This window comes from Eptesicus fuscus, chromosome 16 (genome assembly GCF_027574615.1).
Source record: "Eptesicus fuscus isolate TK198812 chromosome 16, DD_ASM_mEF_20220401, whole genome shotgun sequence".
Lineage (NCBI taxonomy): Eukaryota > Metazoa > Chordata > Mammalia > Chiroptera > Vespertilionidae > Eptesicus > Eptesicus fuscus.
This window is the reverse complement of record NC_072488.1, coordinates 67227495-67252380: the sequence shown is the minus strand read 5'-3', so window position 1 is coordinate 67252380 and position 24886 is coordinate 67227495. Positions and strand designations below refer to the sequence as shown.

The 24886-nt window shown below is 50.1% G+C and overlaps 1 protein-coding gene across 1 annotated transcript in view; it reads right to left on the bottom strand.

Annotated features, from left to right (window-relative positions):
- Positions 1-5138: 5138 nt before the first annotated feature.
- The window catches only part of IL1RL2 (interleukin 1 receptor like 2), a 51008-nt gene continuing 31260 nt past the window's right edge, over positions 5139-24886 (bottom strand). Inside the window, exons 9-11 of the mRNA XM_054728020.1 lie at positions 15288-15431; positions 7088-7249; positions 5139-5491 (exon numbers count right to left, since the gene is read on the bottom strand). Coding sequence (XP_054583995.1) covers positions 5139-5491; positions 7088-7249; positions 15288-15431 — 659 coding nt within the window. The remainder of the gene's footprint in view (positions 5492-7087; positions 7250-15287; positions 15432-24886) is intronic.

The following is a 24886-nucleotide window of genomic DNA, read 5'->3' as shown; positions in this document are numbered from 1 at the left end:
TAGAAACACACACGCTTGTCATGAAGCAAGTCGGTGGGCTGTGACCACACTGAACAACTGCAGAAGTCTAGAATAAAGTAGGAAAAATAATGTAGAAGGCATTCTTCATCCCGTGTGTATACGTGTCCTGAGTTGCGATGTAAAATGCATTGAATCCTGTTGCTTTAGTTAAAAAAACACGCAAGCCGTTGGCAGCGGATGCCCGCACTTGAGCTGAACCCCGGCCTGCATCCTGCACGGGGCTCAGGCCGAGGCGGGGAGATGGAAACAGCGGCCTGCAACCTGGCCCCTGCCCGCCCGAGGCACAGCCCTCGGTGAGTTTCTTTCTGAAAGATGCTGGATGGAGCGGAGGTAGAAAGGGGGGGAGGGAGCGGGGGAAGGGCAAGCAAACACTGCTGAGCACAAGAAAGGGGGGGGAGTAGGGAGAGGTGAGGCTCAGGTGTGGGAGGCGTCACCCCCATGTAACCCTCCCTTCTCCAGGGCCCTCAGGTAGGGTAAGGGACAACGTAAATAAAGCAAACCACACTGTGGATAGATGCCAGGACTGATTCCCAAAGGACACATGCGCTGATAGCAAACACAGGTCCTTTCCTCACCGTGTGTCACTGTATCACAGGCTGCTCTGCGCGTGTCCGCTGCCCCTCCGGGTGGGGTAGCTCCGTGTGGTTATGAGAATCGCGACAGCTGGTTGCTCGGTGGCACTAGAAACGGGTCTCTACACTCCAGGTTGACCAAAGCGTGTCATTTTTGCATGAGTGCCAACAGCTGTCACTGGGCACGCCGCAGGGCACGGACTGCGGGCCGCTGACTTCCCCGCAGCCACAGCCCCGTCTCCCGGGGGACGGAGCGGAGGGCGCACCAGGCAGCTTCCCCGCAGGCGGCCTCCTCCGTGGCTGAGCCCAAGGGCGCCCGCCCGCGCCCTGCAGGAGCCCGTGCGGCCGGAGACACCGGGACCCCTCCTCCGCGGGTGTGGGGGGTGCAGGCAGCCGCCCAGACCGCCTGGGGTGCCTCCGGGGGTGCCCTTGTGTGTGTGTGTGTGTGTGTGTGTGTTGTGTGTGTGTGTGTTCCCTTCTCCTCTCGGGAGGGAGACCCAGCGGCTGGGACACCGCCCAGGCCTCCCAGCACCGTCGGCGGCCCCGCGGGGGAGCCGCAGGCAGCGGCCAGCACGTCGCCCACCGGGAGTGGCCGCTCATTCACTGCACCGGGCTCGTCCTCCAGGAGGCGCTGTGACGCCCGCGCCGGAGAGGAACCGGGTGCGAAGATTGACCAGCAAGGCACTGGCCGCCCCTAAGGGGCGCCTGACCTGGGCTTGGCTCCTGCCCGGTGGCGACCCGGAGCGTTTCTGTTGGCGGCTCACCGCTCCGCCCCGGGGAGAGGCAGGCGGAGGGGACGGGCTGGGCGTGCGGAGCCGGGGCACGCTGCTCCCAGAGGTCAGCCCGGCACAGGCCGCAGCGCGGCCGGGGGCACCGAGCCCCAGCCGCTCCGAGGCGCCCGAGGCGGAGGCGGCCAGGAGCCAGGAGCGGCTGGGCCTGGGCCCTGGGGCTCCCCTTCGGGAGGCGGAGCGCTGGGACCCTGCTGCCGGCGGAACAGGGGATGTGCTTGATGACACTGAACCGTACCTACAAGAGCTGGGGTGACGACTCCCGTGTTCTATATGTGGTCACTATTTACAATTCTTCAAGGAGCAAACAATAAATAAAATAAAGAGCAGCTAGATGTTGAGTTAGGACCTGAGCATGAGGGGGGATATGCAACACTAGGTCACCTCGGAACATAAACCCTAAAAGCCCAGAATGTGTTCTTACCCCGTAAGACCCCCCAGACTCCACACCACCCACCGCCTGGGAGGCCAGGCCAGACCTGCCCGACCCTCTCCCCCTAACACTCCCTCCTGGGCCACTGCCCTGTCCGTGGCGGATGGCTTCCAGCCCCCGTGACTCTCGGGGCCTGCTGAGACTGGAGCAAACACCACCAACGGGGCGCTTACCCACACGGAAACTGCTTCCTCCCAGTTCCGGGCGGGGGGACAGGGTGCCGGCTCCTCATGGTGCCCTCAGTGCGGAACCGGCAAGGGAGCTCCCTCCGGCCCTTTGTCAGGGCACTAACAGGGCTCCTCCTCTGTCACCTGGTCACCTGCCAAAGGCCCACCAACTAATACCAGGCGACTGGGCGCTCGGATTCCAGCAGGTGAATTTGCTGGGACACACACGTTCTGGCCAGAGCAGCCAGTTTTCGTTTTTTTACTTAATCCCTCCCTGTTTCACCCAGCCCCACAACAGCTGTCAGTCTGTTCTCTGTATCTCCTATTTCTATTTTGTTAGTTTATTTGGCTCATTAGATTCCACATATCAGTGAGATCATATGGTGTTTGTCTTTCTCTGACCGGCTTATGTCACTTAGCATAATACCCTCCAGGTCCCTCCATGCTGTCACAAATGGTAAGACTTCCTTCTTTTTTACAGCTGCATGGTATTCCATGGTGTAGATGTACCACTGCTATTTTATCCCTTCATCTACTGATGGGCACTTGGGCTGTTTCCAGATCTTAGCTATCATAAATAATGCACATAGGGTTGCATATATTTCAAATCAGTGTTTTGGGATTTCTTTGGAGATATTCTAAGAAGTGGGATGGATGGTCATAAAGTAGTTCCATTTTCAATTTATTGAGGAAACTCAATACTGTTTTCCATAAAGGCTGCACCAGTCTGCGTTCCCACCAGCAGTGCACTAGGGTTCCCTTTTCTCCACATCCTCACCAGCACTCAGTGTCTGTTGATGTATTGATGACAGCCATTCTGACAGGTGTGAGGTGATATCACATCGTGGTTTCATTTGCATTTTTCTGATCATTAGTAACATTGAGCATCATTCCATGTCCTCTTTGGGGAAGTATTTATTCATGTTCTTTGCCCATTTTTTAATTGAATTGTTTGTTTTTTGGTGTTATGTTGTATGAGCACTTTATAAATTTTGGATATTAACCCCATATCAGATGCATCATTGGTGAATATGCTCTCCCATTCAGCGGGTTGTCTTTCCATTTTGTTGATAGTTTCCTTTGCTTTGCAAAACCTTTTAGCTTGATGTAGTCCCAGTTGTTTATGTTTGTTTTGTTTCCCTTGCCCGAGGAGTTATATCAGAAAAAAATATATATTGCTATAAGAAATATCCAAGATTTTACTGCCTGCGTTTTCTTCTAGGATTTTTATGGTTTTGAGTCTAACATTTGAGTCTTTAATCCATTTTGAATTTATTCTTGTGTGTTGTGTAAGGAGGTGGTCTAGTTTCATTTTTTTTGCATGTACCTATCCAATTTTCCCAATACCACTTATTGAAGAGACTGTCTTTACCCCATTGTATGTCTTTGTCTCCTTTGTTAGATATTGACAATAAGCTATGGCTGATCTCTGGGCTCTCTATTCTGTTTCATTGGTCTATGTGTCTGGTTTTATGCCAATGCCATGCTGTTTTGATTTCTACAGTCTTGCAGTATAGTTTGATATCAGGTATCTTCAACTTTGTTCTTCTTTCTCAAGATTACTTTGGCTATTCAGGGCTTTTTGTTGTTCCACATAAATTTTTTGGAATATTTGTTCTAGTTCTGTGAAATACACCAGTGGTATTTTGATAGGAATTGCATTGACTCTGTAGATTGCTTTGTGTAGTATGGACATTTGATGATGTTAATTCTTCCTATCTATGAACACAGTATATGCTTCCACTTATGTGTATCTTCATCCATTTCTTTCTTCAGTGTCTTATAATTTTCTGAGTACAGGTGTTTTATCTCCTTGGTTAAATTTATTCCTAGTTATCTTATTTTTGTTGTTACAGTTGTAAATGAGATTGTTCTCTTAGTTTCTCTTTCTCATAGTTCATTATTGGTGTATAAAAATGCCACCAGTTTCTGAATATTAATTGTGCACCCTAGCAGGCCACTTTTTAAGGCTCAGTGTCATTTACCGCAGAATGGGCTCCTCAAGTTAGGGCCCTTGAAAGCTGTGATAAGAGTGACAGCTAATTTTTAGTATCAAGAGTCTTTGTGACTTGTTACAGCATGACCTGCCCTGCGATGAGGGGCTGGCTAACTGAAAGATCACTTTGTTTTACTTGGACCACAATGACATCATCTCGGGGTGATAACCATGCCTCTCACATGTTGCTCAGCACTCTGGCTGATGCGAGCCAGCTGGAAAAACAAGTGAAGTGTGACTTATTTTGGTTTGACAGATCAAGTCTTTCAAAGCATGCGGTTTACCCGAGGGTGATTAATGGGCAATTACAGTGTCGCCACTGTTAACCCCACTGGTCTTAGTGACCTCTAAGTCGCTTCCAGTATCACCTGCTAAGACTGTGATCATGGCTGTATATTTCACAGACAGCACATGTCCCCTAAGGACAGGGCCCTGTGGACACTGGTCAGGCAAAAACACTGACCTTCTCCTTGCCAGCCCTCCAAACCCACACCCCACCTCCTGCCCTCCCCGACCACCAGGCTCCCAGCTCTGGTCTCTCAGGTGCCACACCATGTGCAGCTTCCGGACATCTGAATTACAAGCCCACAGTGCCCTGTTCCCCGTTTCTCAGGGGCTCAAGTCCACTCCATGTTCAGCAAATGTTCACGGGGTTCAGAGCCAATAAGTTAATGAGGGCCTTCTAGAGAGGGGATGTCTTTCCCTAAAGAAGCATCTCTGCCCAAAACAAGCAAGCGATCCCTCTCGCCCGACTGGTGTGGCTCAGTGGCTGAGCGTCGACCTATGAATCCGGAAATGAAGGATCGATTCCCCATCAGGGCACGTGCCCAGGTTGCAGGCTAGATCCCCAGTGTGGGACATGCAGGAGGCAGCCGGTCAATGATTCTTTCTCACCATTGATGTTTCTATCTCTCTTTCTCCCTTCCTCTCTGGAGTCAATAAAAACATATTTTTAAAACAAAAATTAAACACAAAAATAAACACAGTCTCTCTCACAAGTCCACAATGACAGATTCCAAGTTCCGGTAGGCTGAATGCAGTGCACCTTGTTCAACTGTGAGCCACTTCCTGAGGGCAAACTCTCCATCGTGGGGTAAAGACCTCCCAGGTGGCCTCCCGCTTGCCAGCTGTTGCCAGCTGTGAGGTCACAGGGCGTGAGCTTCAGCAGCTGGCTGGAGAAGGTGGTGGAAACCTTTTGGGTGGCATGCGGTATCTCACTTTTTTCCAGAACCTGGCCTTTGCACATGGTGACTCTGCTGTGAAGTCCCCGCTCCACTGGACAGACCCATGCTTCTGTCTGAGATACTGGATCGACTCTGGCATGGATGCATAGCTCTGGACTTTCTCCACCTCAATCAGAATGACCTTCATCCCATCCTGGATGAGAGCATTGTAGATTGCAATTTGTTCTTCTGACATGTTATTTAATAGGTCAAAGCCCAGCAGTTCAGGAGCTAAGATGATGATCAGTCGCCTGCACAGCTTAACGTTTTCATCGATGACATTGGCCACAGCTGCACACAGAGAAAAGGAAGCAGAAGACCTCATGAGTAAAGCAGTCTGGATCTTAATGCTCTTGAGAGCCTTAGAAATGGACCCTAAGAATGAACATTAAAATAGACATGACTTAGCAATGGATTAACGAGAGTTGTCTTTTGACATGCATCACCCTGTGAAAACTTCCTCACTGTCCCTGAAACACTGGTCCTTTACACTCATGAACCACGTGTTTTGATAGTAGTTGTTGGTATGTCACTTTCCTCAGTTTACACAGGCATGACTGCTCAGAGCAGGATCTGATCATGCCTAGTTTTGCCAGACTTAGCTGAAGGTCTGGTATAAGATGATGAATATATTTTTTTAAATAAATATATTTTAAAAGAATAAGAAGTTAGCTCAAGTGTCATTTTAATCTTTATTCGTGTTTTCCTCTTATGCGTTCTAGCTATTTAAATGACCAGGATCTAGATGCCCTGATGGTTCCTGGTGGCAGGGAGGGGAGAATTCCTGAAATAAGTTGGTCTTTTTCAGAATAAAGACCAAGTTTTATATCCTCCTTATTCTTAGAATATATGAATAGATAACAACCTCCCCAAAAGCAGACATTTTATTTTTGGTTAGTTTTAACATTTCTAGAGCCTAGAACACTACCTGGCAGATAGCAAGTTCTCAATAAATATTTGTTGAATAAGTGAATGAATGAAGATTGATCGGCTTATGAAATGAGAGCTCTCCCACATGTTTATCATAAGCACTGGACTGAATTTTCATTTCCTCATAGAGGGTGATTTCAGAACATGGTAAGTACTGGGCGGAGATATAGCTGTGGTCGCTCTGCGGGTATAAGTAGCCTATAAATCCAAAGTAGTTAGAAACCTTTTAAAGCAGCCCAGAATAAGCCACTACCGAATGCAATAAAGTAGTAATCTTGATTTCCTGGTGACTAGAAAATGGGACTTATTTCCAATTTCAGCCACTGACTTTATAGCCATCAAAGGGGGATCTTTGTCCACTGAGTGTCTAATCAGTACTGCTTAAGTTTAAACTCATTTAATTCTCTCAATCAAGTCAGGGAAGTATTCTTATCCCCATTTGACAGATGAGCCAACTGAGGTTCAGAGATGTCAGCTACACAGCTCAAAGCTATACTGCTATTAAATGAGAGAAGTAAATACGTATTCTATTTAGGTAGTGGAGGGTTAGGGGTTGAGGGTTAGAAAATCAACTTTAAACATGAGCTTATTTACATGTTCAAACTGAAAAAATACTCAGCAGTTAGTCTCAAGGACATCAGGGAAAGCGACTACTTTCAGTCTCTGTGCCACCCATCACCTGTGCACATGGGTAGTTTAGCCATATCCTTGCTCAGTGTGAGAGTCACGGTGTTTCAACCAGGGTCTCTGTTATCCTGTTACAGGAATGAGATGAACGGGAGAAGAGAGTTGGGTACTGAGCTCCCAGCTCAGGGTTGAGAGCTGGGCGGTAGAAGACTACCTGTGGTTTGGTGGGGAAGGCAAGCAGAGTCCCTACTGTTTGTAAAGTAAAGGAAGGGAAAGTTTCCTTTAATTTTTTTATTCATTTGTTGTTTTTCTACCTCAGTTAACACATACCTTGTCCAGGAAATTCATCCCTGCCAAATATAAATAGCTTATATCCACACTGCCTCTCCAGCACCTCGGGCAGCGCTCTCAGAACCAGCGTGTCCACATGAGAGCTCCGGCAGTCATGGGGAGGCTTGGGGTACAAGACGTACGCATCATACAGCTTCCCGTCTGAAAGAGAAATGTGGCGAGCTCATGGAATGATTCCTACCAAGTCCCTCCTACATGATCAAGGTGGAAGTGGGAGTTGCTACCATGTTGTCCTCTTTGCTCAGGTCTGATGGCTTCAGAGTGCCCAGCTGGCTGACTTGGTGCCAAGCATTGCTGCTTTCAGCATCTCATTCCTTTAACACTTAAATATCTCACTTCACTGGCCTCTTGCTGGCATGGTGTCTGAGAAGGTGAGCATAATTTATATCTTTGTTTCTCTATGGTTAAGGTGACTTTTTGCCTCTGGCTTCTTTGGGGATATTTTTCCTTATCTTTGATTTTCTGTAGTTTGAAAATAATGTGCCTAGGTGTATGTGAGATTTTTTTGTGGGTTTTAAAAAATATTTATCACACTCGGTGTTCTCTGAGCTTCCTGGACTTGTGGTTTAGTGTCTAACATTAATTTGGGGAAATTCTCAGTCGTTCCTGTTTCAAACATATCTGTTCCTTTCTGTCTTTCTTCTCCTTCCGGGATTCCCATCAGACTTTACCCATTCTGTGGTTGTACCACAGTCATTTTATGTTTAGTTTAGCTTTGTTTTGTTCTACAGTCTTTGTTCTCTTTCCTTTTCAGTTTGGGGGGTTTCTACTTAGTTATCCTCAAGCTCAGAGACGCTTTGCTGGGCCATGGCCTATCTAACAAGCCCATCAGAGGCAGCCTTCATTTTTGTTATACTACCCGTGTGGTGGTGCAGCTGAAAAGGAGAACTGGAAGCAAGACTCTCCATCAATATCACTGTAGATGGGTCCTGTGCAACAGAGTGCCATCCTAACTGCACCAGGTGAAGTGGGCCAAATCCTCACAATTTAGCCCCACCGGTGAATCCCATCATTCATTCATTGAAACTGCACACTACTCTACAAGGAAACCAAACAGCAGACTCTAGAAATTGGCTGTGCCATGCTAAGAACTCAAACACCATAGCACGTCACCATGTCAGAGTAAGCCAGTGTGTACTGACCAGCCATAGGCCACTGCCACTGTGCTCACAGTGTACAGATGAACAAGACCCAGATCTAATCAGAAGGCCATTCATAAATGTAGAAATAAACAGCATGCAGCTCTGTAAGTTAGCAAATGGCTGAGAGAACAGAAGAGACCCAGCAGTTCCTCTTAAAGGGCCAAGTACACGAAGTTACACAGTTCCACTTCTCCTGAGCACCAGCTCTGGGTGGCAGCTTTGGGGGATCCAGGGACATATGGGGAGCTACTGGATTATCTGGCATCGGGGCAGGAACTCGGGGGTGGCTTTCTTGCAGACAGGGGTGCTCATAGGTGTCATTGTCCCCCATCCCAGAGCTGACTGGCAGCCATATCTGAGTTTCCATCAGCATGGCCCACACTGTTCGCCCCACCCTGGTGATTCCCTGAGACCCTGCCTCATCCAACTTGCAGGCCTACCCAAGCTGTTCTCAGAGGCTTTTCCATATGAATGGCCTGTCCTGGCTCAGGCTTTAGACTTTGCTAAATTTTATCAAACAAGCAGAAGGTGGCATCAGCATGCCCCAATAAAAGGCCCCAGACTATCAATAAAAGGCCCAAGACTTGGCACTAGCACCAGCCTGCCTTGCTTCACAGCCTTGCCTCGCCTGGGCACTTCCAAGCCCAATACAAGTAGCAGCCATCTGCAGATCTCTCTGTAGCTCCTGATGGGTGGCCCCAGGCAGTGGCTAAATTTGTGCTTCCCAGGAGGCCCTAGAGCCAGTGCACCCAGTGGGCAGCTTCAGACCACACTAGATTACAACTGTACACATCCACAAGCAACACACTCAAGGAGAAGACTCAGTGAGCACCAAAGCCCCACTGAAGCAAGTCCTGCTCCAGAAGGGTGTCTCCTGCACAGCAGCTCTCCCACTGTAGTCACAGCTGGTCCTCACAGTCAATTGGCCTGGAAGTCAAGTCCTCCCAGAGATGACAATAGCAATCAAAGCTCAACTACAACAAGACTGTGTTCACAGCTCACACAGGGGCACACCTAGAGTGCCCAGATCAGGTGACTGGGGAGGCTGAGCCACTGGGCCCTATAGGACACCTACTACACAAGGCCACTCTACCAATTCCAGGACACATAGCAGCAGCTCTACCTAATACATAGAAACAAACACAGGGAGGCAAACACAGGGAAACAAAATGTGGAGACAAATAAACATGTCACAAATGAAAGAACAGAAGAAATCTCCAAAAAAATAAGTAAATGAAGTAAAAGCAAGCAAATTACTAGATACAGAATTCAAAAACATGGTTATAAGGTTACTCAAGGACATTCATGAGAGCTTCAAGGGACTTAGTGAGACTTTCAAGAATCTTAGTGAGAATTTCAGACATGAAAAAGAACCAGTCAGAAATTAAGCATACACTAACTAAAATAAAGAATAATTTACAGGGACTCAACAGTAGAGTACAGGATTCTGAGAATCAAATCAACAATTTGGAATATGAGGAAGCAAAAAAACAACCAATCAAAACAGCAAAAAGAATCCAAAAATATGAAGATAGTGTAAGGAGCCTCTGGGACAACTTCAAGTGTGCTAACGTTTGATTATGGGGGTGCCAGAAAGAGAAGAGAGAGAGCAAGATATTGAAAACCTATTTGAAGTAATAATGACAGAAAACTCCCTCTACTGGTGAAAGAAATAGACTTGCAAGACCAGGAAGCATAGAGAGTCCCAAATAAGAGGAACCCAAAAAGGACCACACCAAGACACATCATAACTAAAATGCCAAGGGTTAAAGACAAAGAGAGAATCTTAAAAGCAGCAAGAGAAAAGCAGTTAGTTAACTGCAAGGAAGAGCCCATATGACTATCAACTGATTTCTCAACAGAAAATATGCAGGCCAGAAGGGAGTGGCAAGAAATATTCAAAGTGATGAATAGCAAGGACCTACAACCAAGATTACTATACCCAGCAAAGCTATCATTTGGAATTGAGGGTCAGATAAAGACCCTCACAGACAAGAAAAAGCTAAAGAAGTTCATCACCATCAAACCAGTATTACATGAAATGTTGAGGGGTATTCATACACACACACACACACACACACACACACACATACATACACTAAAGGCCCAGTGCATGAATTCGTGCATGGGTAGAGTCCAGCAGGCCTGGCCCCAATTGGGGTGAATCAGGGCCCAGCCTGTTGGGAGGAGGAGATGGCGGGAGGTTGGCCAGCTGGCCCACCCCATCAGGGCCAGGTAGGCTGCGGGGAGGGGCTGTGGGTGATTGGCTGGTGGGCCCCACCCCCAATTGGGGTGGAGGGGCCGATTTGGGGTGGGGCCACTGTGGGGAGAGGCTGTGGGAGGTTGGCTGGCCAGCCCCACCCCTGATTGGTGTGGGGGGGGCTGATCAGGGACAGAGCTGGCTGGGGGGAGGGGCTGCAGGCCAATCAGGGTGGTGGGGGCTGATCGGGGGCAGGGCCAGCGTGGGAGGGGCTGCAGGCCAATCAGGGTGGTGGGGACCCATCAGGGTTTGGGCCAGCAGGGGCAGGGGCTGCAGAAGGTTGGCCGGCCAGCCCTGCCCCCTATTGGGGTGGGGGGGCAACCAGGGGTGGAGTTGGCCAGGGGAGGGGCTGTGGGCCAATCGGGGTGGTAGGGGCCCATCAGGGGTGGGGCTGTCCAGGGGGAGGGGCTGCAGGAGGTTGGCCAGCGGGCCCCACCCTCCACATCCCCACCCCCATCGGGCCAGTTCACTGGCAGCAGTGGGTGTCATAGCGACCAGTCGTTCCCATCTTAACTGCATCCTGGTCACTAGCTTTTTATATATAGAGATTTTTTTATTGATTTCAGAGAGGAAGGAAGAGGGAGAGAGAGATAGGAACATCAATGATGACTGCCTCCTGCACACCCCCTACTGGGGGTTGAGCCTGCAACCCAGGCAATGTGCCCTTGACTGGAATCAAACCTGGGACCTTTCAGTCCGCAGGCTGATGCTCTATCCACTGAGCCAAACCAGGTAGGGCTGAGGGGCATTGAAGAAAGAAAAAGAAGAAGGAGAAGAGGAGGAGGAAGAAGAGGAGGCGGAGGAGGAGGAGGAGACAGGGAAGAAGGAGGAGAAAAAGGAGAAAAAGAAAAAAATCATTAACAATAAAATGGCAATAAATACATATCTATCAATAATTAAATCTAAAAAATAGAACCAGAGGCATGGAAACATAGAACATAGAGGGAAGCGGAGAGGGGTGCGGGAAGAGATTAGCCAAAGAACTTATATGCATATATGCATTATCTATGGACACAGACAATAGGATGGTGAGGCCTGGGCTGGGACAGGAACCAGGTAGAGAGGGGTAATGGGGGGAAAGGGGGACATCTGTAATACTCTCAACAATAAAGAATTAAAATAAAATAAAAAGAAAACAGTAAAAAAAAAAATGTTTCTTGCAAAATTGTCCCCAAAAAGGCCATGTGCTCTCAGGAGCGACTGAAAGGTTTCCGTGAATAGCACACGAGGAAGTACATAATCGTGTCTGCTTCTAACACAAGCTCACCTTTAAAACCTGCCCAAGCCCTGACCTGTTTGGCTCAGTGGATAGAGCGTCGGCCTGCGGACTGAAAGGTCCCAGGTTCGATTCCGGTCAAGGGCATGTACCTTGGTTGTGGGCACCTCCCCAGTAGGGAGTGTGCAGGAGGCAGCTGATTGATGTTTCTCTCTCATCGATGTTTCTAACTCTCTATCCCTCTCCCTTCCTCTCTGTAAAAAAATCAATAAAATATATTTAAAATAAATAAATAAATAAAGCCTGCCCAAGATTTGTCAGAACTGTACCCTGGCTTGATTTTGCCATTTTCCCTTTGTTTCCCTGTGTTCACTGTACCTACTTGGGTTCTGGTTTCACTTGTTCTGTTTACGGGAACTGTCTCACACATACACATCCCTTAAGGTTTGTGGGTCGGTCTGCGTGCTTTGTACACATGCACCCCTGGCAGGAGGGTTTGTAAAGCACCTCCTATGACTGAATGGAGAATAGACAGAACCCCTGGGCTTTAGCCAGGCCTACAGATGGGAACCCACTTATAAAACCGTAACTTATACACAAGTAACTACGAGTCACGCATAAAGCCTGACTAATCCCTGGGATACACACTGGATCATAAGAAGGGCAGCTTCTCTCTCCTCATTGCATTTGCCATCCATTACTTCACAGGCTCCCAGACAACCAGGCTGTCCTCCAGGAAGGAGGGCTGCAGGAGCTCGGACTCTTCGCACCGCCATGGGCTGGCTGTCCAGGCCAGCACTCCACGGGGGCTTACTCTGAGAGCACGCAGAGCTGAGCTGTGGAGAACTTAGTCACAAAGTGCCCTAGACTTTTATGGATTAGAAAAAAAGAGGAAGAGGACACTGGCTGACTGTGGGTTCCCATCTCCCAACCCTCAGCCCCAGGGCGGGGCTCGGAGCCTCTTCTCCGCTCAGCTCAGCCCGGGGCAGGGTGTCAGCGGCTTCCTTCACCTCCTGCTAAGCTGGGCCTCACTAACCGGGACTCACCACCCTCCTTACTTAGCTCCTGGAGCTGCAGAGTCAGGGAGTGACAGAGTTCTGGGAACACGGCTGAGCTGCCAGTCCGGGACCGACAGCAGCGAACCGTGCACAGCTGTACCGGGAAGGACAGTGGGGCTCTCACGCTGGCCGGGAGCCACAGCTGTGATTCTGCAATGCAATTTGTCATCATGAAAACATTGGTTTCTTTTTGTTGCTCAAGGGCTGCCACGTTTGAATTCTAAAATTTCAAGTAGAATAAAGTCCAGGTTAGGACATGTAACCCAGGCATGTGGGCAGCTCTGTCCATGTTATTCTCCATGCAAAGCAGGCACTTAGAGTAAACGATGCCGTCTCCGAACAGGGACTCGAAGACGCGTTCCACGCCTGCTTTCCTGCGCCCCTGCTCTTGTGAGCATTGCGAGGGTCTGGACCGGAAAGACTTAAACCCGTGTCTCTTCATGCACGTGAGCTGCACACGGGTCTTTCAGTCTTCTAGTAATCTTCCCACCCAGTCAGGGGACCTGAAGCAGATTTATTACTTTACTCAAGGCCGGAATAGGTCACGTCCATTCTGAGACAGGTATGCAGGGTGCGGCAAAGTAGGTTTACAGTTGTTTGTAAGGAAAATAATACAATGCTATTTAATAAAGAGGGATATGCTAATTGACCATCACACCCTCACAAATATGGCAGCACCCACAGCCAATAAGGAGGGAATACGCTAATTGACTGCCCCATCCTCAAAGATGGCAGCGCCCAGTCCCCTCAGCCTTGTTGGGGCGGCAGGCATGTGGCAAGGGGGTGGGCCCGGCTGTGCTGCATGCCTGCCTCCGGAGTACCCCAGTCCCCTCAACCCCCCAGCCACCCAGGGCCGCCTGAGGCTCAGGTAACCATGGCTGGCCGAGGCTTGTGCTGCCAGCAGTGGCAGCAGCAGAGGTGTGATGGGGGGTTGCCTTCCCCTGATTGCCGGGTCACCTTCCGCCCCTGAGGGCTCCCGGGCTGTGAGAGGGCCAGGCTGGGCTGAGGGACCCCCCCTCCAGTGCATGAATTTTCATATACCGGGCCTCTGGTAATTAATAAATGTTAATACAAGAATAAGCTGTGTTTTGTGTACTCACAGCTGTAGACCTACTTTTGCTGCACCCTGTATATCACAGTTAAAACCACTGGTGGGGACGCTGGCTCCTCAGTTTCAGGGTCGCACTGAGGGTTTCCGTGCTGAATAGCACCACAGGGCCCAGATCCAGCCACCCAACTGAAACCTCCAGGCAGAGCAGCCGGCAGCTGGCCTTGACCTTCAGCCAACAGGGGAGCCCACCTGCGCCCAGGTGCCTGCCCAGTGCCTTTCTGGACTTCAGTTCAGTTGCTCCTGTAGCACTCTGTGAGACAGGTCTGATCTGTTCCTTCCTGCCCTCCCTCCCGCCTTCCTTCCTTTTTCTCATTCCGGAACTAAGAAAGAGAAAACATAAAATACTTTCCAGGCTCACACAGGGAGTGAATGGAGAACTAAATTCAAACTCACTCTGTCTCTCCTCACACTGGAGCGTTGGTGACAGATTTTCCAGGCACCAAGTACCCGGCCTGCACCCAGGCAGCAGGGCATCCCCCAGCACCCATCCTGCCACGCTCCCGTCCTGCCCCGCTCCCGTCCTGCCCCGCTCCCGTCCTGCCCCGCACCCGCCCTGCCCCGCTCCCGTCCTGCCCCGCTCCCGTCCTGCCCCGCACCCGTCCTGCCCCGCACCCGTCCTGCCCCGCTCCCGCCCTGCCCCGCTCCCGCCCTGCCCCGCTCCCGTCCTGCCCCGCTCCCGTCCTGCCCCGCACCCATCCTGCCACACTCCCGTCCTGCCCCGCACCCATCCTGCCCCGCACCCATCCTGCCCCGCTCCCGTCCTGCCCCGCTCCCGTCCTGCCCCGCTCCCGTCCTGCCCAGCTCCCGTCCTGCCCACACTCCCGTCCTGCCCACACTCCCGTCCTGCCCCGCACCCATCCTGCCCCGCTCCCGCCCTGCCCAGCTCCCGTCCTGCCCACACTCCCGTCCTGCCCAGCTCCCGTCCTGCCCACACTCCCGTCCTGCCCCGCTCCCGTCCTGCCCCGCACCCATCCTGCCCCGCTCCCGTCCTGCCCCGCTCCCGCCCTGCCCCGCTCCCGTCCTGCCCCGCTCCCGTCCTGCCCCGCTCCCGCCCTGCCCCGCACCCACTGTGCTGAGGGCGGTTCCTGGGTGAAGAGCACTTTGCTCCAGGAGCAAGTTCCTGCTGTTGCTGACACCAGTGGATGTGAGGTCCCTTCTAAGGCTTTGCCTGGGGACCCGGGGAATTTGCCCCTGGACCTCTGCGGCCTCAGGCGGTGTGGCCCACAGTGCTAGCGCGGAAAGGCGTTTCCGGGCAGGAAAGCCCGGGGGGAGGCCTGCCTCCGAATGTGCCGACGACAGAAGAGGCGGCCGGCAAAGCATGGCCAAGGGTTTCGCAGTGGCCACACGAGTGGGCGAATACCGAGACGAGGCCCTCGCAGGCCCCGCACTTACCTGCTGTGGTCCCGGTGGAGTGGAAGGCACTTCGGTACCAAAGCGCAATGTCGATCCTAAACCTGCTGGACACGCACAGGACGAGCGCAGCCGCGCCCGCCACGGCCAGCAGCCCGCCCATCAGGTCAGCTCGCCCGTCCGGCGCTGGGAGGAGAGCAGAGAACAAGAGGCCCGTCAGCCCTGCTTTCTGCAGGCCCCGCCGCACAGGTGGCCCCGGCGTGCATCCGGGTCAGTGAGGGAGCGCGTCCTCCCCTTCCCCCCTAAGTCACAGGCCCAGAGTAGAGGGCTCGGTCTGACCCTGAGCCCGAGGGGGCGGTGCTGCGGCCCGTTGCCTGAGTCCCCCGCTCCCCGCACCCATGAAGATGCCCCCATGAAGATGCCCCCATGAAGATGCCCCCATGAAGATGCCCCCCATGAAGATGCCCCCAGGAGGACGCACCGCCCCCAGGAGGACACGCCCCCAGGAGGACGCTCTCCCCCGCATCCCCGCATGGCTGGCCCGCTGTCCGCCTCCAGACGTGGAGCGCGCAGTGTGGAAAGCCCCGCAGCGGGCACTGCCACACGTTCTGGATTATAATGTCGCTGCAGCTGCCCCTCAGAACTGAGCAGCAGGACTCATGCCACAATACAGAGCCTCAGTTGCCTCCGAAGCCGTCTCTTTTGGCTCCACAAGCCTGGCCCGGAGCCAGTGCCCGCCCCAGCCTCCGGGGGTCAGCGCCCCAGCCTCCGGGGGGCCAGTGCCCACCCCAACCCGCCCCAGCCTCCGGGGGTCAGCGCCCCAGAGGGCGGGCGTGCTGCGCTGCTGAGAGCCCCCGCGGAGCACTTATGGGAAGAGTGGGCAGCACCGGACGGACGGAGGAGCAGCGCCCTTCCCCTGGACGCCGTGGGCTCAGAAACAGCTCCGCCCCGTCTCTGACAAGAGGAACGGCCGTCCTTCCTCACCACAGGCCAAGCCTGTGCTGCCCAGGGAGGAGCTCCCAGGACAGAGTAAGACAAAGGGAAGGAGGGAGGGAGAGAAATCCTCCTCATTCTTGGGACCACCCACAGCCACCTCCTCCAGGGGCCCTTCTTGAGCCTCTGGTCCCCAAAGAAGGATGTGAGGGAGGGAGGAGTTTGCTTTTCTGAATTTCCAGAGCACTTTCCCTTTAAACGGGCTTATCACAACCAGCCCGAGGCCACACCAGCTGCCAGCACTGGAGGCCAAGGACCCGCCCAGCCACCACTGCGGGGGTCTTCGAGTGCCAGGCCCCGGCAGGCGGCATCTGGAAACAGCCTGTCACCACAAGGCGACCCACTAACTCCGCCCGAGCCCGGCCCGCAGGGTGGCTGGTGCCCAGCTGAGCCTGACCACGTCTTTGAGCCTCTACTTCCTCGTCTTCGATGCTGCTGCCTTCCTCCCATCCTCTGCGTCTTTGCCCTTTCCCAGCTCTCGGGACGCCGAGGCCCCCCTCCCTTCGGAAGGCCCTGTTCTGGGAACCCTGACTGTACAGCCAGGGGTCTCGGTCCGGGAATGGTCACGCTGAGGAGACCACGCTCACACAGCGTGCGAGGCTCGGAAGCCCTAGGTGAGCAGGCCGAGGGAGTATGGCTTTGGAACTGGAAGAAGTGGAAACCTCGCTGTTGAGACACCAGGTGCCTGTGGAAGCCCACAGGGTGGTGCTGGTCCTGGGGCCCACGCGGCTGCCGCCAGCCTTAAGCTGAGATGGCAGGTGAGAGTGAGTGATTAAAGAAATCCACAGAAGGGTGCACCCAATCCAAACAACTTCCTGTGACCCAGCTTCCAATTCAATTGGGATGTGTCTTCAACAAAAAGAAGGAAGTCAAATGGAGAAGCTGCAACCTTACCTCTGGCCCCAAACAAACCCACAAGAGGTTTGGGTTTAAGAGGTAATATTTCTAAAAACTCAGGGAGAACAAAACAAAATGCACGTGTCCAGAAAGACACTGCACGTGAGATGTGAAGTATGGACAGGAACAAAGATGGATGTGGTAAGCACAGATTTCTACAGCAAAGATGACAGATTTCCCTCTTTCCTCCTGCATGACTGGCAGGTGCTCACTGATCACAGCATGATTCCTCTGAGCCTGGACTTTGCCTCAGGACCCTTCTGCACACAGTGCTTCCAGGTGGCCGTGTGTGTACATCAGCGCTGGCGTGAACGTCTACGCTGGAGGAGATGCCACGATGGCTGCAGAGCAGCTGGAGCTCCGTCCTCTTTCTCCCAGCCCCTGACCACGCCTGCAGCTAAATTAGAGAGCAACCAGCTTGAAAAAGCAGTTGAAGTGTAGCTGATCTGAAATATTGCAACCAAGGAGCACGAAGGAAGACAGGAGGAGACTGTAGGGGTGTTAAGACATGGAGAGGGTGGGCCACCTCATACAGCTGGTGGCCAGGAAGTGGGGGCGGGGGGATCGTGACTGTGGAGCTACCTCCTCCGGAGAGCATGGGGTCTCAGCCCTGCACAAGGATCCCCAATCCTCAGCAACAGAGACAGGAAGGGGCCCCATGTAGCCGCGGGCGTGGGAATCAGTGGGCATCCTGTCCACCTGGGAGACTCGGGCAGCACCAGCCCAGGGAAGGAGCGCTCCTATTGTTCCACCACCAGCCTGGGAAGTTCCCCGCAGTCTGCCTGCTGGAGCGTCCACAGGCCACGCCATCTGGTGGAGGGTCTGCAGTGCACTCAGCAGTGACTTTGAGGGGCTCTCTGTTCTCTGGAAGGACTGTGGGCAGAGAGCCAGGCAGGGGCTAAACTATGTGGCGTGGGAAGGAAGATGGGTCTCGCCCACCCTGAGTGCTGGGCAGCACCACTCCCCCACCTGCTGAACTACTCAGTTAGCCCGTCCTGCTCTGTTCCGCTGCTCAGGGGCCTAGAGCAGGGCTGGAAATGTGGTAAGACACGTGGAGAAATCAAAGTGCTGCTCAGGGATGATTTTCTTCCCCTGCTTTCCTGGTTCCACAGCATGGAGGTGCCAGGGAGACTGCAGAGCTAGCACTTAAAGACCACGCCTCCAAGGGAGGCTTCTGTCTGGGAGCCAGGCAGGCCAGTGATAGGCTCTGGGGTTGCATTTAAAATTGAAAGTGAAATAAAGTGCTTCCCAGACAACAACAACAACAAAAGGTTAAAGAAGTTCATTACCACCAAACCAGGATTGCAAGAAATGCTAAAGGGAATGTTGTAAGAAGAGAGAGAGAGAGAGAGAGAGAGAGAGAGAGAGAGAGAGAGAGAAGCACAGGCATAAAGAAAAACAATTGCAATAAATAAATACCAATCTACACTAATAAAAGAGAAAGATGCAAATTGACCATACCTCCGTTACGCCCACCAGCCAATCAGGAGTGAATATGCAAATTAACCTGAAAAGATGGCAGCGGCCCACCCCACAGCTGCTCTGAGCCTGTGGGAGTCAGAGAAGTCCAGCACCAACACCTGAGGCTGGCTACGTCCAGGGCGACCAAGAAGCCACCTGCCCCGTGATCCCAGGCCGCAGCCAGCAGCAGAAGCCTCATGTCCGCCTGCCCCACGTCCTGGGGGAGATAGAGAAACTGGGCCCCAGCACCTGAGGCTGGCTGCAGCCCAGGAGACGAAGAAGCTGCCTGCCCCATGATCCCAGGCTGCAGCCGGCCTGGGCACCTATGGCTGACCAGAGGGAGGGAAACCCAGACCCCGGGTGCCTGTGGTCGGCTGGAGAAGGGAATCCTGGGTCCCGGGTGTGGGGCCGAGGCAGAGGTGATTAGGGACAATCAAGCCAGCAGGGGAGCAGTTAGGGATGATCAGGCTGGCAGTTAGGGGCAAGCAGGCAGGCAGGTAGGTGAGCGGTTAGGAGCCAGCAGTTCTGGATTATGAGAGGGATGTCCAACTGCCAGTTATCCCCCGAAGGGTCCCAGATTGGAGAGGGTGCAGGCCGGGCTGAGGGACACCCTTCCCCTCCCCTGCCCACCCTCATGCACGCATTTCGTGCACCAGGACTCTAGTAAATAATAACCTTAAAAGTAAATGGATTAAATGTTCTAATCAAAAAACATAAGGTAGCTGAATGGATAAGAAAATGTGATCCATATATATATGCTGTCTACAAGAGACCCACCTCAGAACAAGGGACTCACACAGACTGAAAGTGAAGGGATAGAAAAAAAATTCCATGCATGATCTGGTCATGACCCAGTGGTTAGAGTGTCAGCCCATGCAGCAATGGGCCACAGATTTGATTCCTAGTCAAGGGCATGTACATGGGCTGCAGGTTCAATCCCAGTCGGGGAGTGTGCAGGAGGCAACCAATCAATGTATCTCTCTCACATTGATGTTTTCTCTCTCTCTCTCTCTCTCTCTCTCTCTCTCTCTCTCTCTTTTTCTTTCCCCCTTGCACTCTCTCTAAAAGTCAATGGAAAAAATATCCTCAGCTGAGGATTAACAACAACAGAAATATTCCATGCAAATGGAAACAAAAAACTGAGGTAGCAATACTTATATCTAACAAAATAGGCTTCAAAACAAAGGCCATAAACAAGACAAAGAAGGCCACTATAAAGGGATAAGTCTAACAAGAGGCTATAACCCTGGTAAACATATAGGCGCACGTGTGCGCACATGCACATACACATGCACACACACATATTATTTTTTTAAGACAGCTCTTGGTGGACTTTAGGGGAGAGCAACAGCATTACTCTCTCCTCATGAAGCAGGAGACTTAACACCCCATTGACATCACTGGATAGATCTTCCAGATAAAAAATCAACAAGGAAACAGAGGCCTTGAATTAAACACTAGATCAGATGGATTTAATTGAAATTTACAGAACATTTCACCCCAAAGCAACAGAATATACATTCTCCTCTAATTTACAGTGAACATTCTCAAAGATAGGCCAAATGTTTGACACAAAATAAATCTTAACAAATTCAAGAAGGTTGAAATCTTATTAAGCATCTTCTTGGATCACAGTGGCATGAAACTAGAAATCTACAATTTTAAAAACCCTCAAGAGAAATTTCAAAAAAATGGAGGCTAAATAGTGTGTTATTAAACAATGAGTGGGTTACCAATGAGATCAAGAAAGAAATAAAAAATTACCTGAAAACAAGTGAAAATGTACACACAACAACCCAAAATCCATGGACACATGAAAAGAGTCCTGAAAGGGAAGTTCACAGCATTGCAGGCCTAGCTCAAGTAGCAATAAAAATCTAAAATAAATAACTGAGCCCTACACCTAAACTAACTAGAAAAAGAACAACAAACAAGGCCCAGAAGAAGTAGAATAAAGGAAATAATAAAGAAGAGAGTGGAAATAAATGACATAGAGACTTTAAAAAAAAGCAAAAGATAAATGAAACGAAGAGATATTTCCTTGGAAAGACAAATAAGGTTGATAAACCTTTAGTCAGACTCACCAAGAAACAATGAGAGAGAACCCAAATAAATAAAATGCTACCTAATAAAAGAGTAATATGCAAATTAACCATCACTCCGCTACACCCACAAGCCACGCCCACCAACCACGCCCACCATCCAATCAGTGCGAGTATGCAAATTAACCCCAACCAAGATGGCTGCCACCACAGAGAGCAGGAGGGAGGCTTGGGTTTCCCCAGCAATAGAGGAAGCCAAGCTTTCCACCTGCCCTTGCCAGCCTATGCCTCCACTTAAGGCTACAAAGTTTCAATTATAGAAGATAAATCCCAAGAAAAATGTCGGCAGCCACGGAGCTGGAGAGAGCAGGCTAGGGTTGCCCCCGGCGACCAAGGAAGCCAAGCTTTCAACCTGCCCTGGCTGGCCCAGGCCTCCGCTTAAGGCTACAAAGTTTCAATTATAGAAGGTAAACAAATCCAAACAGAAATGGCGGCAGCCACAGAGCGAGCAGAAGGCTTGGCTTTGCTCCAGACTACAAAGTTTCAATTGTAGAAGATAAATATATCCCAGATACCAGGGCCTCCGCTTGGGTCGCCAGGGGGCATGGCTGGCCTGCAAACCACCACAGGCCCCTCAGCCAGGCTGCCCCACGCCCCAAGGGAACCCCCACCCTGATCTGGGACACCCTTCAGGGCAAACCATCTGGCCCCCACCCATGCACAAGGCCTCTATCCTATCTAATAAAAGAGTAATATGCAGATTGACCATCACTGCAACACACAAGATCAAGATAGCTGCCCCCATGTGGTCAAAGATCCTGCCCCCATGTGGACACAAGATGGCCACCACAAGATGGCCAGCAAGGGAGGGCAGTTGGGAGGGACCAGGCCTGCAAGGGAGAACAGTTGGGGGCAATCAAGCCTGCAGGGGAGGGCAGTTAGGGGTGACCAGTTCGGCAGAGGAGGGAAGTTTGGGGCAAACAGGCTGGCAGGGGAGCAGTTAGACATCAATCAGGCTGGCAGGGCAGTGGTTAGGGGGTGATTAGGCTGGCAGGCAAAAGCTTTTAGGGCCAATCAGATTGGAGAGGGTGCAGGCTGGGCTGAGGGACACCCCCCACCCCGTGCACGAATTTCATGCACCAGGCCTCTAGTCATAAATAAAAGAGAGGAAGTAGCAACTGACACCACAGAAATACAAATAATTGTAAGAAAATATGCCAAAAATAATCCATGAAAAATATGCCAAAAAAATTGGACAATCTGGGCAAAAGGAACAAATTCTTAGAAACATACAATCTTCCAATCTCATTCAGGAGAATCAGAAAACCTGAATAGGTCAATAACAACTAATGAAATTGAAGCAGTAATAAAAACATCTCCTAGGAAACCAAAGTCATGGACGAGGGCCTCACAGGGGAGCTTTATCAAGCACACAAGAAGAATTAACACCCATCCTCCTCAAACTATTCCAGAACATCCAAGAGGAGAAAAGATTTTCAAGCTCTTTTTACAAAGCCAGCATTACCCTAATTCCAAAATCAGATGAAGATACTACAAAGAAAGAAAATCATAGGCCAATATTCCTGATGAACATAGATGATAAATCCTCAACAAAATATTAACAAATTCGATCCAGCAATACATTGAGAAGATCATAGACCATAATCGATTGAGATTTATTCCAGGGATGCAAGGTTGGTAAAATATTCATAATTCAATAAATATATCATAAAAAACAAATGAAAGATAAAAACCACATGATCATATCAATAGGCACACAAAAATTGTTTTATAAAATCCAGCACCCATTTATGATAAAAACTCTCAGCAAAGTGGGAATAGAGGGAACATGCCTCAGTGTAATAAAGGCCACATATGACAAACGCACAGCCAACATCATACTCACTAGGCAAAACCTGAAAGTGTTTCCCTTAAGATCCGGAACAAGACAGGGATGGCTGCTCTCAGCACCTATTCAACACAGCACTGGAAGTCTTGCCCACAGAAATAAAAGGCATCCATATTGGAAAGGAGGAAACAAAACTGTCATTCTTCACCAATAACATGATATTGTGCATAGAAAACCGAGAAGACTCCACCAAAAAACTGCTAAATCTAATATATGAATTCAGCAAAGTAGCAGGATACAAAATTAACATCCAGATCAGTGTCATTTTTATACACTTATAATGAACTATCAGAAAGAGCCAGTTTGGTTCAGTAAATAGAGCACCTGCCCGTGGACTGAGGGGTCCTGGGTTCGATTCCGGTCAAGAGGACATGCCCAGGTTGCAGGCTCGATTCCCCTAGAGGGCATGCAGGAGGCAGTTGATCAATGCTTCGCTCTCATCATTGATGTTTCTATCTCTCTTTTCCTCTCCCTTCCTCTCTGAAATCAATAAAAATATATTTAAAAAAAAGAAAGAGATACTAAGAAAACAATACCATTTACTATTGCAACAAAAAAATAAAGTACCTAAGAATAAACTTAACCAAGGAGTTAAAAGACCTATACTCAGAAAACTATAGGACATTGAAAAAGGAGCTGGAGGAAGATACAAACAGTGGAAGCATATACCTCTAGTGCACAACAAACATTCTCAAAGATAGGCCACATGTTATGACACAAAATGAATCTTAACAAATTCAAGAAGGTTGACATCTTGGATTGTAAAAATTAACCTCATTAAAATGTCCACACTACCCAAAGCAATCTATAGATTCAATGCAATCCCCATTAAAATACTAATGGCATATTTCACAGTCCTAGAACAAATATTCCAAAAATTTATATGGAACAACAAAAAAAAAAAAAACCTGAGAATAGCCTCAGCAATTTTGAGAAAAAAGAACAAAGTTGGAGGGATCATAATAGCTGATATCAAACTATACTACAAAACCATTATAATCAAAACTGCCAGGTACTGGCACAAGAACAGACATATAGGTCAATGGAACAGGACAGTGAGCCCAGAAATTGACCCATGTCTTTATAGTCAATTAACATTTGACAAAGGAGGCAAGAACATACAATAGAGTAAAAACAGTCTCTTCAACAAATGGTGCTGGGAAAATTGGACAGAAACATACAAAAAAAATGAAATTAAACCACCAACTTACACCATACACAAGAATGAACTCAAAATGGATAAAAGACTTAAATGTAAGTCTCAAAACCATACAAACACTGGATGAAAACAAAGGCAGTTAAATCTCAGACATCTTTACATAGTAATATTTTTGCTAATGCGTTTCCTAGGACAAGGGAAACAAAGGAAAAAATAAACAAACAAATGGGACTACATCAAACTAAAAAGCTTCAGCACAGCAAAATAAACCCACAACAAAGGGAAAAGGGAACCCATTGCATGGGAGAACATATTCCCCAATGATATGTGTGATAAGGGGTTAATATACAAAATATGTAAAGAACTTAAACAACTTAACACTAGGAAGACAAATAATCCAATTAAAAAATGGCAAATGACCTGAATAGACACTTCTCCAAAGAGCACATACAGATGGCCAATCATATACTAAATAATGCTCAACATCTCTAATCATCAGAAAGATGCAAATTAAAATGACAATGAAGTATCACCTCACACCTGTCAGAATGGCTACCATCAGCAAATGAACAAATGACAAGTGCTGGGGAGGATGTGGAGAAAGGAAACCCTAGTGCAATGTTAGTGAGGATGCAGACTGGTGCAGCCACTGTGGAAAACAGTACAGAGTTTCCTCACAAAAATTAAAAATGGAACTGCCTTTTAATCTCACTTCTGGGAATATATCCAGGGAGTCCCCAAACACCAATCAGAAAGAATATACACACTCTTATGTTCATAGAAGCAATATTTACAACTAGAGGTCCGGGTGCACGAAAGTCATGCAGGTTGGTGGGAGGGAGAGTCCCTCAGCCCGGCCTGTACCCTCTCGCAATCTGGAACTGCTGGCTCCTAACCACTGGCCTGTCTGCCCACCTGATTGCCCCTACCCACTCTGCCTGCCTGCATGATCACCTCTATCTGCTCGCCTGACTGCCTGATCACCCCTAACTGCCTCTGCCTGCCTGCCTGATTGCCCCTAACCACTCTGCCTGCCTCATCTCCCCTAACCCCTAACTTTTCTGCCTGCCTGCCTAATCACCCCTAACCATCTCTGCCTGTATACCTGATCACCCCTAACCATCTCTGCCTGCCTGCCTGATCGCCCCTAAGTCCTTTGCCTGCCCACCTGATGCCCCTA